This window comes from Strix uralensis, chromosome 5 (genome assembly GCF_047716275.1).
Source record: "Strix uralensis isolate ZFMK-TIS-50842 chromosome 5, bStrUra1, whole genome shotgun sequence".
NCBI classification, from domain to species: domain Eukaryota; kingdom Metazoa; phylum Chordata; class Aves; order Strigiformes; family Strigidae; genus Strix; species Strix uralensis.
This window is the reverse complement of record NC_133976.1, coordinates 35,544,818-35,558,164: the sequence shown is the minus strand read 5'-3', so window position 1 is coordinate 35,558,164 and position 13,347 is coordinate 35,544,818. Positions and strand designations below refer to the sequence as shown.

General features: G+C 43.0%; 1 protein-coding gene across 3 annotated transcripts; it reads left to right on the top strand.

The window, feature by feature from the left end:
* Positions 1 to 2,577: 2,577 nt before the first annotated feature.
* On the top strand, positions 2,578 to 11,632 carry AMIGO2 (adhesion molecule with Ig like domain 2). Of its 3 annotated transcripts, none has more exons than XM_074870435.1 (2): positions 2,578 to 2,936; positions 9,888 to 11,632. In XM_074870435.1, the coding sequence occupies exon 2, from the start codon at positions 9,961 to 9,963 to the stop codon at positions 11,524 to 11,526; it is 1,566 nt and encodes a 521-aa protein (XP_074726536.1). In that variant the 5' UTR covers positions 2,578 to 2,936; positions 9,888 to 9,960; the 3' UTR covers positions 11,527 to 11,632. The 3 variants fall into 3 exon arrangements, with proteins under 3 accessions (XP_074726536.1, XP_074726538.1, XP_074726537.1); XM_074870437.1 differs by lacking the exon at positions 2,578 to 2,936 and adding an exon at positions 3,418 to 3,434; XM_074870436.1 differs by lacking the exon at positions 2,578 to 2,936 and adding an exon at positions 6,292 to 6,303.
* Positions 11,633 to 13,347: the final 1,715 nt, after the last annotated feature.

Here is a 13,347-nt window from a genome sequence, read left to right as displayed (position 1 = left end):
AATAGCTTCTTTTTGAAGATACTAGAGGCATTTCTGTATTTGTGGGGGCTTTCAAGAGTGCAGGGGAAATATCATTATTAAAAGCCCTATCATTCTGTCTGGCACTGCACAGAATATGAAAACAAGAACTGAAAATCTTACACTCTAATAGATAGTTTGATACAAGGGCAGGGAAACACAGGCAGGATGCTGATGGTTTTGGAAGAAGGAGACAGTTATCAGCAATTCTCTGCAATAAAAATCTCTACTGGTGATGCCAGAATCCTTACATTTGTACAGATTATCAAAAGAAAGGTTTCACATGCTAATTAATGTACTGACAGCTTCACACAGCTTGTGCCCATGTATGATCAACACAGATTTTAGATAGGTACTGTTTTCACATCAATATTATTTGGTAGAAGTAATTACCGATTGTTACCGATTGTTAGACTTTTAAGAACAATATTCCTTGTAATTTAGTATGTAACAAGTGACAGAAGCACCTTTATGTTGTGAAATAGCACAATGAATTGGGTTGCATCATGCCAGGAGCAAACTTGTCAGCATCCAGTAGTAACAAAGAATTGCTGGGCTCACAAGCAGCTGTTGCCAGACTTACAAGAATCCTGTGATTCTGAACTCCTTTAAGACCATTCGATACATCCCTTGATCATGGTTTCTCTGCAAAGTCTGCTTATTGGCAGGTGGCCTCTGTCTGCAATCTGAGCAGCTCATGTAAGGATCATCATGACTCCCATCAATTTCTTGAGCATCTGGGTCCTGAGATCTCCAACATAAAAAACAAATCCCAGTCAACATTATCGAGAAAAATAAAATTGGAACACAAAACTCTTATTGCCTCAAGTATTAGACACTTCACTGTGATTTGGAGCCTGCCTTCCCCAAATTATCCCTATGTCCAGATCTCATGGCTGGAACATAAATAACTTGGCTACAAGCAGTACTGTCACTTTGCACCTACCAGTGCTTCACGCTTACCAAGGTCATGAACAAAACGGCAATTAAAATTGTTAGTACTTTAAAACCAGTTTAGTTTAAAGAAAGTGTGCAAAATACTCACAAATGGACAGCTACTCAGTATGCTACTACAGACAGAATTTTCATTCCATAAATAGGTCTTTAAGAAGAATTCAGGCTCAACATTTTCAGTTTTGATAGCAGGGGAAGGAGGCTAAAAAAGTTGTTATTGTCTTTCTCAGACTGTATTGGCAATGTGATCAACTTAAATTTCACCCAATATTTTGACGCATCAAGGCAACTAGAAAAGTTTAATGGTTTAGTCTAAATGAAGACAACAAGCTTCTTTAAACAAAGTAATATTTCAATGGAGGGTCAATCAATATTGAATCAATAACCTGGAGATTAAAATTACTTCACTGGTGTATCATCCAGATGTACAAAAATGCAGAAATTCAACACAAAATAAGAACTATGAATAAAATTTTTATGATAAGGTAGTGCTCAAAAAGTCTTTGAAATCAATAGCAATATCACCCACAGCTCACCGGACTTTAATCTGTATTGAATCACACGTTTAACAGATACCTTGTACCACAGTAAAAAAATTTCAGTTTGCCTGCAGCATGAATTTTAGGACAAGAAGGAACCCTTGAGCATTATATGTAGCCACAAACCCTCATATTAAAAATCTCTTCGCTATCTGCCCTTGGAAAAAAAGTGTGATTTACAGCAGCTTTAATACACAAGCCCGTTTGCTGAGAATTGTTCTATAAACTGTATGTCTTGGTGACAATAAATCCACAATCTCTGTTATTTGCTAAACTAGTCCCTGTTCAGTTTTAGTCTCTAAATGTAGGGTACTCTAAATTGTGGTGGCAATGGAGTGAGAAACTTCGCTGGGGGAGGTGAAAATCAGCATGTAACAGAGGGAAGGGTGCTCTTAGGCTTTCAGCTGCAGCTTTGCCTCTTCCTGACCTGGTCGTGCTTCCCCACTTGCAGCAGCTCTCCCACAGACCCCATGGTCAAGACAAACAGGGTACATGGCAATTAATTTTAGATAACCCTTTGTATCATTCGATAGACTCTCTTGTTCTCATCAAAACGCCGCTTACTACGGAGCCTCTGTGGGTTTGATCGTTTAATTAACTGGAGGATTGTTTTCCAGAGCTAACACAATGCCTTTTAGATCCATCTGCCCCTTATGAACACCCTGCGGTTCCATCTCCGCGCACGGGGAGTTCTGATGCATTTAACGGGGACCGCATCTTCTGCTGCGCCCCCCCCCCCAAAACCCTGCCCGCGGCTGGCGGCTGCAGTGCCGGGCTGCCAGCCACCAGCCCGCCCGCTGAGGAGCTGCCGCCAGGCTCGGGGCTGGTTTGCACCGGAGGGGCTGAGCCCCGCCGGGCGGAGAGAGCTTTGCCCTCTCTCTTGGCGGGGGCAGCGGGCGCGGATAGGCGCGGAGCCGGAGCGGAGCGGGGCGGAGCAGCGGGCACTCCCCCGCCCGGGGCCGCGGCCCCCCGAGGGGGCGAGAGGCGGAGCGGGGGCAGGCGGTGCGCTCCTCCCCCGGGGCACCGACGGCTCCGTCCCGCGGCCGCGGAAGCACCCGGGAGCGCGTTCGAGGGAAAGCGACGTTGGGTCCGGCGCTGAGCGGCAGGGTAGGGGGGAGGGGGGGGACAGGGAAGGCGGAGGCAGGAGGGGATAAAACCCCCGGCGCCGCCGTGACCGGGAGTCTCCTGCCTTCCCTCCTCACCCACCGCCGGTACCGGGCTCCGGGCCTCCGCTCCATCCCCGGGAGCAGCGGGCCAGCACTGCCTGCGCCCGCGGGGGAGCGCAGCGGAGCCGCTACCGTGCTCCCGGCGGCCCCAACTTCCCCCGGCGGCGGAGAGGAGAGGAACATGCATGGCCGGGGCTGGCGGCGGCGGCGGGGCCGGCATCGCGCTCCCCGGACATGAAGCGGCCGCCAGGAGCTCCAGGTAACGCTGCCCGGCGGGGTGGCGGAGCAGACATCTCCCCAGTAGCCGGGGTATGGCGGGCGGCAAGGGTCCGGAGGGGCAGGAGCGGGGCTGGGAGGGGCCGCCGGAGCCGTACTTTTAGTCCGCCCCGCGCCCCCCCCAAGCGAAAACCCCCGGCTCCGGCGGCGAGCGCAGCCCGGCACCGGGCGGGGAAGACCCGGTCCCTGCCTCCGGAGCGGCTGTGGCCGAGCCTGCCCCGGGAAGGCGGTCAGAGACCCCTCAGGGGGGTGAGCGGGCGAGGCGAGGGGCCGGCGCGATGCCCGCGGCTGCCCCCGGTCCGATGCCGGTTTAGCCCGCCCGGCCGCCGGGATCGCCAAAAGTTTGCCCTCCGCCGACCCCCGGTAGGGATCGGGGCGCTGCAGCAGTCAGTCCCCATCGGGAGGCGGGCAGGAGCCCCCCTCTTCGTAGGCATGGGGGTTTCCTCTGAAGTTTAGCCCGTCAGAGAAGCCTTTGGAGGCGGTGAGGATCCTACGCTGGGCAACTAAACTTTCGTAAAATCTGGCATTGCTTGGAGACTGGTTACTGATACTGTAACAGGCACTGCCGCTTATCATTGCATTTTTTCTTAATTATTTGCTGATCTCCTTAGCAACTGAAGTCATTTGGAAGGTTTAAGCTAGGGTGCATCTTGATTTATGAAGTAACATGGCAAGAAGGATGCGTTGTTGTTTCACTGATGGGTATTTCCCTTGTACTCTCTCAAGAGGGGTAAGAACTGCAGAGTGTTGACTCCACGTAGCTGGTACTGCCATAGGTTCCGTGGTATGTCACCCAGTTGCTCATCTGTGTCTCAGTTTTCTTTAAACCAAGTGAGTTATCATGGATGCAAAAAAAAAAAAAAAAAAAAAAAGAAATCTGTCTTCAGACGAATTCAATCTTTAGTGAAGCACGAGTGGGAGAAGATAGTTTTATCTGGCTAAGGTTACTAGGACAAATTAATCTCTAATTCAGCACTATTCAGGTCTGGTCAGGTGCTGGCCAGAGAGTCCACTCCATTTGCCAGACTGACCTTAGGATCAGCTTGATGCAAAGGTGATGTAAAGCCATTTTTTCATCACTGTTATGTCCTGCTTAGCCTAGTTCAGGGGTTTAGTCCAGTGTATCAAGACATCACCCAGATGTAGCTCACCAACTGTCTCTGCTATCAGATCCATCATGTCACTAAATCTCATGGATTACGGTGGTTGGATAATCCAGATCTGCTCAGTCAGAAATGCTAAGCACAGCTGTCAGGCAGATTTGATGCAGAGTGCCTTTCCCACTCAGGAATGATAAAAGCAGAGTAGATCCTGGAGACTGGAATGAGGTGGCCGCTACACAGGTATTTCCACTGACAGCATCCCCACACACACACAAGGAATAGAAGTTTATGCAGACCTTCCTTATAAGTGTAACATTTTAAAAGATTAAATGTAGGATGCCACTAGTCTGTTTGTAATTAACAGCTGCATCATGTACTAAAACAGGATTCATAAAGTTAGGATTAAAAGCATGAATAATTGTACTTGTATAATATTGTTCTTATAAATTAATTAAACTGCGTTCTAACAGTCACTTTTTCTTCTGAGTTCACGAGGGAAGCTTTGTCAAATGCCAAGCCAAAGAACAAGGGCTGTGAGGAAACATGGTTAACACCTGAGCCATCACTGGTTTATTTCATGTATTATATTTAATACAGCCCTGATTCATGTAGACTGGTATGTAGACTGGTAAAAGGGGGAGAGCAACTGTGTGGGCACTAGAAGTCAATGGGCAGGTGTAGAGGTGCATGAATGACTTGTGGGCTGGAGAGACTGGGGGACAAAGGAGTCAAAGAAGATGGTCGCAGGAGGCGTGGCACAAGGGAAAGAGCTAGGACATGTAGAAATGATGTGGACCTTCTGGAGGGTGGACTGAGATCTTTAATATTTTCTAGTGTTTGATCTCTCTAGAGGCTCAACAGTATTCCTGCAGTAGTACAGCAGGGTTGTGTGCAAATATTTGCATTTTCACTGTGCAGAAAGTGCCAGCCAGATGTGGGACTATTTGCATCACCAATGTACAGGAAGATGTTATTCTTACTGTAAAGCATTTCTCAACCCAGTTTGTTTAATGTTGAAAAGACTAATGGTAGTGTTTGCAAAAGCATTCAGGTGACGTGATCTCTAGTCCAGTCTTCACTGCTTAAAATAAGAGATGGATTTTTTAGCAAAATCTCAAATGAACTGTGAGAGATAGCTTGGTGTACAGGTTTCCCTGGAAGAAACAGCAATAAGCCTGAAGGTACTTACAGGAGAAGAGAAAGCTGGTATAGAGATTATTAATGTAGCATTAGTGACAGAGAGCCCAGAGAAAGTGGAAATGAGTGTTTAGGGCATTAGCTGATCCTGCAGTGATAACTGATGGTGAGGATGTTTATGGTTGTCCAGCATTCCCCTTTTCCATAAGCAACTCTAGGTATTCATTACTTTAAAAAAAAACAAAAACAAAAACAAAACAAAAAAAAAAAAAAACACAAAAAAAACCCAAAACCAAACAAAACAAAACAAAACAAACAAACAAAAAAAAAACACAAAACAAAAACCAGCAAACACACACACATTAAAAAGATCAAAACCAAGAGCCAAATCCTCAACTTCTCTAGGAGCTGATCTGTTGTAGTCAGTTACGCCATTCCTGACAACAGAGTATATATACATATGTCCTGCATTTCTTCTTGAACAGCTAAGAAGCATATGCACCATTGCTGCACAGACGAATCCTCTCAGAGAGTACTGTGGTTTTGGCAGTGAACTTAAAATATCACACTTTAACACCACAAACAAATTATTTCTTTGAAAAAAATTCAAGTACAAAACTTCCAACCACGCCCTTCACTTTACTATAAATCAAAAAAGCTATTTACCCAGCTCATTCAGAAATAATGGTGAAGTACTTAGCCAGAGTCTGTTGGCACATGTTAGCTGATAGTATTTAATAGCAATATCTCTCTTGCAAAAATATGTCATATTGAAGTTTGTAAAATAGTACTTTTCTAAAACCTGAAGTAATGTTACTGGAATGAAACAAAATTCTGCTTTTTAATATAAGGCTGATTGTAGGCTTTGTTCTTCCTTGCCACTTAACATGTACACATGACTAACCCAGAAATGTTTATGCAGTCATTTTGAATAAGTTCAAATGATCACATAGGTTATAAATATTTACGTTGAACATGCTTGGCTTTGCAGATCATCCTGTGTAACCTGTGCAGAAGTTTTGGGGAACACAGGTTGAGGAGCAATTTCCAACTCAACGGTCCTACTCTCCAAAAGGACAAAGAACCTGTTGGGAATGTAGGCACTGCACTGTGAGTTGGGCATGGCAAGGAAGGTTTCTGCTTGTCAGGGTACTTGCCAAATAGTCTTGTGTATCCCATGGTATGTTTATGATGTCTCTAATTTGGATTTTCTTCACCGGGCAAGGCAAGTTATCTGAAACAGTTTTCATTTGATAACTTCAACAAGATTCGGAAATGGACAACCCAGTTTTCAGCCCCTGCAAACTGTCTTTGTTCCTTAGAACTCAAAGGTATTATGCTGATTTACACCAGACACTGATCTGCCCTTGGGATTTAGTTGCAGACTAGCTCAGGGTTTCTGGCCAGATAATTGTAAGTATGGACAGAAACAAACTTGCAAGGTTATTTAGTGTATTAAACTTGGTAACCCTTCCAAAACTGAGCATTGACTTAATATGTCCCATTTGGAGTATCTCCAGGATTGCAGTTATATTCAACATAGGAACTGATTTTTGAAAGTGCCATTCATCTTTTTGCAAGTGTAGTTACATTAAAAATTAGGCTGTATAGGTTGCAGAATTGAGCATTCAAATATTGGTGGGAAAGGCAACCTATGCAACAGCAGCTTGTCTCCCATTTTGTGGATGCTTTATAATTCAGCACATTGTTTTATGGTATGCAGTTTTCCGATACCTTGCTTCATGCAATGTACTAACTAGAGCAGTTATTAAATTATTTTTTCACCTGTCAGTGTGTTTCCATTGTGCCTTATGTACTGCATTCCATACAAATCCACAGTGAGGTACAAAATTATTTCCTGATGGTCATTTCTGTAATGCTTCATAGGTCTCACCCTCTAGAAGAAATTGTATATATTAATAGCGCTTAGGGATATGGTGTAGTTGAGAACTGTCAGTGTTAGGTTAACGGTTGGACTAGATGATTTTCAAGATCTTTTCCAACCTAGATGATTCTGTGATTCTGTAATTGTTGCCATAGACTAGCTAGCTAGCAAAACCAACAAAGTTAGGTGCTTAGGACTGGTTAAAAAAATATATTCCTCTGGGTTCCTAACTTCCCACTGAAAACCCCATGCAGTCAGATTCTTCAATAGGATCTAAAAGCCTAGAAGACTTTATGAATCTTGATAGTAACATCCCTTCAAATCAATCTATTTATTTTTACAATATTTCTATATTTAAGATCATATTGCTATATCTCTTTTATAGACAGAGAAGCAACGAGAACACTTACAGTCAGAAGTCAGAGTGCCAGCTAGTCACAGCATTTTGACTCTCATCTCAGCACTTCTTCAGATCAGTCCTTCCTAAACTTAATACACAGAGGTTCCTTAATTTCTAAGTGTCAAGCTGGTGACTATAATATGTTCATTGTTTTCTAAAAGTCATGAGTTCACATAATTTGCCTGATTTCACAGGAATTCTGTAGAAGAGGCTAGGATATGCTCCAGTTCTCAAGTATAGGCATTGACTGAGCTCCTGAGGTAATCACCCTTTCTTTTCCCTGTTCTTCCTCAGAACCTGTGCATGGTGTGAGGAAAGGGTTTGGGGAAAAAAATGAAGCAATCATGTAACTAAAGACCATATATAAAATCTAAAATGCCACAGAAAACCTTAATTCTGACACTTTAATTTTTGAGCACTTGACTTGGCAGCCTTGCCATTCTCTTAATACAGTTTTTGATAATGCAAACATTTAAAGCCAATGTATATATAAATTCTTGTGAAAGGTGAATTCTCCTGTCCTGCTGCCTTCATATTTCTTCTTTTAATGGGTCATTAGAAGGTTCAGCTCTTTAGATTCATAGCACATCCTCTGCCACTTGACTCGAGAGTAGATTTGTCAGTAGAAGACATCAGCTTGCCAGATTGGCAGAGGGTTAGAGAAGGAGGAGAATAAGGAACTGAGGAGGAGTGGAGATTAGTGCATTTCACATATATTAATTAATTGCATAGATAATCTTAGATTCATAAGTAGCAGATGTGAATTCTCCAGAGAAGTGTGTTCTAAGGTTCACCTCCTGAATCTTTCTTCTGCTTAACCCTCTTCTTGCATTTTACACCCTCCCCATCTGCTTTGCCTGTCTTGTAGGCCTTAACTGACTTCTGCATCCTCAAACCACATCTTCCTTAGTTGCTTCATTAGTAATGATGATGTTCCGTTAGCACTTTCCTCCCTGGTTTTGCCCTTCCTTCCCTATGCGTCCCTTATCCTCCTTTTCCCTCTCTCCCCTTCTTTAGCCGCTTCTCTGCCCTGCTGTCCTCCACCATTTAGATCTTGATTTTCATGTTTTTGTACTCAAGACTCATCCTTTCTTCACCCATCTTGCCTCATCAGAGAATGCAACTTCTCGTTTCATTCTGCTTCTTTCCATCTGAGGTTTCTTCTTTCTCCTCCTTCCCACTGCCACTGCCATAGCCTCTCTCAGCAGCACAGAGCAGACATTGCGCGGTTTGTCCTGCTCAGATGCTGTTCCAACAGGTGGGTGAGTTTGGAGAAATGAGGTATGAGGTTAATACGACGGAGCTGAATACCGCGTTTGAGTTGTGAAGGGGTGGGGATAATAAAAGCATATGGATTCACACAGGAATTTACTGACAAACTCTTAACAGGTATCCAGGGAGAGCAAGAGTGAACAAAAATGTTCATTGTGCTGCTATGTGTACATTTTCTTAGGAGATGGCAAAAAGCATATCCCTTGGCACACTACCCTGCCAAATGTCACGTCCCTGATTCAAAACATAGAGACACGAACATATTCTCAGAAAAGAGTATAGTTAGGTTTGTTCTTACTATTTAAGTGTGAGCAAAATATTTTTTCCTTTACTAAGTTTTCAGAAATGGCTGACTCATTCTTACTGAAAGTTCCCAAAACTTGCACCTGAGGTAGACACCTGGCATAGGTTTTCTCCTCAACAGTTATTTTCACAAAGGTAGAAGTAGCAGAATACAAACTATTCCAATTGGACATCTTGAATAACTTTAACAATAGGCTGTTGCTACCTGAACTATCAGTTACTGAATTAAAAAAAAAAAAAAAAAAAAAAAAGGGGGGGGGGAAGGGGGGAAAAAAAAGGGGGGGGGTGGGAAAGGAAAACATCGTATGACATTTAAAAGCAAAGTAGTCTGAGGAAATTCTTTGCTTGAAAATGTGTGACATTTTCTGATTGGGAAGAAGCACATGTTGTAACTGCTCCCCACTAGACAAGAAAATAGTATTTTTGGATGAGGCTTTTTCTTTCCTGTACCAGGAGTTTTCTGTCTGGGTTGGTTTGGAAACAGGTAGGGGATGCCATTACCCAATCATGTTCCACAGAGGAACATTTCTGATTTATTTTTTTTACAAACTGTCAGAAATTGCATTCCTTGGTCCAAGACTGAAGAATAGCTGCATTGTTTTTGAAGAGAAAAAATATATCTGTAGTGTGAATATTTACACAAGTGCAGAATTTCATGTTTTCATAAAACCAGTGTTAAGCTTACATCACCTAGGAACAACTAGATTTTATAGTTAACAGTATGAAACATTAACGATTAATTCCCCATATTTTTCAAAAGGCACGATAAGAAATCAGGCAGGGTATGAATCGTGAATGTTAACATGCTGTACCTCTGTATCCCTCTTTTGACAGCAATTAGTGCAAAGCTAACTGCACATATAATCTGTGGCAAGGAGCACTGGGAGACAACTAAGAGACAGTGACAATGTCTTTAAACTGGCAGACAATTGGTACTCGACTTGGAGTTTTTAAAGTGAACTGCAAAGGACTGGCATGCCTCTTGGTCTTCACAGTGAGCATTTGTGGCAGTGCCCCAGGGATGTGTCCAACAGCCTGCATCTGTGCCAGTGATATCGTAAGCTGCACCAATAAGAACCTCTCTCGAGTGCCAGGAAATCTTTATAAATGTATGAAAAGGCTGGATCTGAGTTATAACAGAATTGGGTTTCTGGAGCCTGAATGGGTCCCAGCGCTGTTTGAGAAACTGAACACTTTAATAGTCAATCATAATAGCATTAGCAGCATTATCACTGGAAGCTTTTCCACAACCCCAAATCTGAAGTACCTAGACTTGTCATCCAACAGCCTGAAGACACTGAGCAGCCCTGTGTTTCAGGAGCTGAGAGTGCTGGAGGTTCTCCTGCTGTACAACAATCACATAACACAGATAGAGTCTTCAGCCTTTGGAGGATTGTACAAATTGCAGAAACTATACTTAAGCTATAACTTGCTCTCACATTTCCCGCTGGACTTGTACACTGGAAAACATAAACTGACAGACCTTGTGTTGCTGGACATTTCCTTTAATCACATCCAGTTGATGCCTATTCAGCGCCTGAGTTCAGTGCCAGCCAAACATCTTAGTGGAATTTATCTTCATGGCAACCCATTTTATTGTGACTGTGTGCTGTACTCCATGCTAACCTTCTGGTATCAAAGGCACTTCAGCTCAGTGGTGGACTTCAGAAATGAGTACACCTGTTTGTTGAGATCAGACCCAAGAGGTTACAATAAACTGCCTTTATTGCACGACAACTTTCTGAATTGCTCTGAAAGCACCGTCAACAGCTCTTTCCAAGCCTTTGGGTTTATTCACGATGCCCAGGTTGGTGACAGGCTGATTGTACACTGTGACAGCAGAATCAGCGATGCGGGCACGCACTTTGTTTGGGTTAGTCCAGACAATAGATTGCTGGAGCCAGACAGGGAGACCAACAACTTTAAGGTGTTTCGTAATGGCAGCCTGGAGATAACAGATGCCCAGCTAGAGGACTCAGGGCTGTATTCCTGCATTGCAATAAATAAGAAAAGACTATTAAATGAAACCATAGAGGTTAGAATAAATGTTAGCAATTTCACAGTGAACAGATCCCATGCTCATGAAGCATTTAATACAGCTTTTACCACCCTTGCTGCCTGTGTAGCCAGTATTGTTTTAGTACTGCTGTATCTCTATCTGACCCCCTGTCCATGCCAATGTAAGGCGAAAAGGAGGAAGAGGAAGCTGAACCAAAGCAGTGCCCACTCATCCATACTGAATTCCACACCACCACAAGAGCTGCCAGCCGACGAGAAGAAGGCTAGTACTGGTAAACGGGTGGTTTTCCTGGAACCTGTGCACGAACCAAAACACAGTCAGAACGGGAAGGTAAAACTGTTCCCTAATGACAATATCATTGCTGAGAGTATCTTAAAAACTACTCGAACAAAATCCGACTCCGATTCTGTCAACTCCGTGTTCTCAGACACACCTTTCATGCCATCAACTTAGTTTGCTGCCTGTGTTTGTATCGTGCAGTTACATTTCTGAATACCTCCTTTGCTTGTAGCAACCATCAGGAAAAACAAATAAAAAGAGATAAAATGTTTTAAAAAAATGTATCTGTTGTCAGTCCTTGAACTGTGTCTCCTCTCTCTGTGAGTGTAGGGCCATGCGACAGTGATACCTCCTTCAGGAAAAGCAAACAGTGTGGCATTAATGTGAATGTCTTCAGTGAAGGCTTAGCCTTGGCTTTTACTCTCTGGTCCATACATAGCAATTTCTCATGCATGGTTAGAGGCACTTTCAGTGCATGCAGCTGACTCTTCAGAGGCAGGGTCTGACCCCTATAAAACACTCTCAGTCATGCTGATAACTCAGCTCCTGTGCAGTGAGCACAGAAGCAAACTCAGAAGGGTACTGAGAAAAATGTCGAGACTTCCTGCAATTCCTTTCACGGGCTTATAAAATCCTTACAATAAAATCACTAGGGGAAAAAAGTCATGAGTTTCTTTGGACTGATCAGAACAAAAGGATTAGGTTTGCCACCAGCATGCATAGCAGCACTGGATAAATGTTTATGGCCTTCAACTGATAATATGTTTGCTTGAAAACTTTAAATGGGGGGCATTGTACTCATTTTGTTCAAAACTTAGTCATGGGATTACTCATGAGAAGTAAAGTGGTTGTATTTGTTTGTAAATATTGACACATAATGAAAACAGGTAGAAGTTAACACATTACCTTTGCAATTGTCTTTGTCAAGGAATGAAACTTGTCAGTCATGAGGACTCAAGCTAATTAGCACTAACTCATTAAGCTACAATAACTGGATTTATTATAGTCAGTTGTCTTAACCTCCGCAGCTTGCTGTGGCATCACACGGTGAACAAGCCTAACATCATCACCAGGGCTCGAGCTTCATCTTAGGTGTGGTTGGCTTCTCTCCAGAGGTAACTTCACGAAATAGGGGGAGTATTTCAATTAATCTCTCCAGTGTCACATGGTTCCAGCAAGTGGTTATAAAATTTGCTTCCTAAAAGAGGAAGCTTCTTAAAAGAGAAAATACCATATTTGGTCAAAGTCATTAAAAATATAAAAGACTATGCACCGTGAATTCAGAAAGCACAGCTTTTCTCTAGACTTGGCCCTTGTCTAATATGTACTGTTTCCTTCTTTGCCCAAATGGTTGGACTGGGTGATCTTCAAGGTCTTTTCCAACCTAGATGATTCTGTGATTCTGTATCATTGTCAAAGTTTATGAACCTGGTAAGACTGGCCTGAACTGGTGATGCAACATAGGTTGCATGAAGTGTTGTGTTATTGGAATGAGCATACTGTTCTATTTGTTATTTCTTTTTCTATTTGCCCCCTTTTTCTTTCTTTTTAGCATACTGGGACTGGAATGGACTTTGCCAATCTTTCTCACATTGAGTAATACCAACTTCAAAGGGTTTCTGCAAGGAATTACAGTTTACCAAAGAGTAATTGGAGCATGTCTGTCTCATTCTATCTTTGGGGAATATACTGAAAGGGTAAAGGATAAACAAAATCAGAATTAAAGGGTTACACGGTATGGCAACTGTAATTTATTTTTGAGAGGCTTACTGTAACAGCCACTTGCCATTTTTTGTGATTTCTTTTGAGAGGCATGTCATCATGCTAAAGCTTATATCTGGCTGAGCCAAAGCTGTCAACAATTGATTTGCTACAGAGAAATCCTGACGTAGCTAATTGTTTGAAAGCAAGCTATCTGGAAAACAGATTAGATCAGGAAACAGTGTTGCTGTGATGTGCACAATGTGGAATTAGAAAACTGCTAGAGATTTTAAT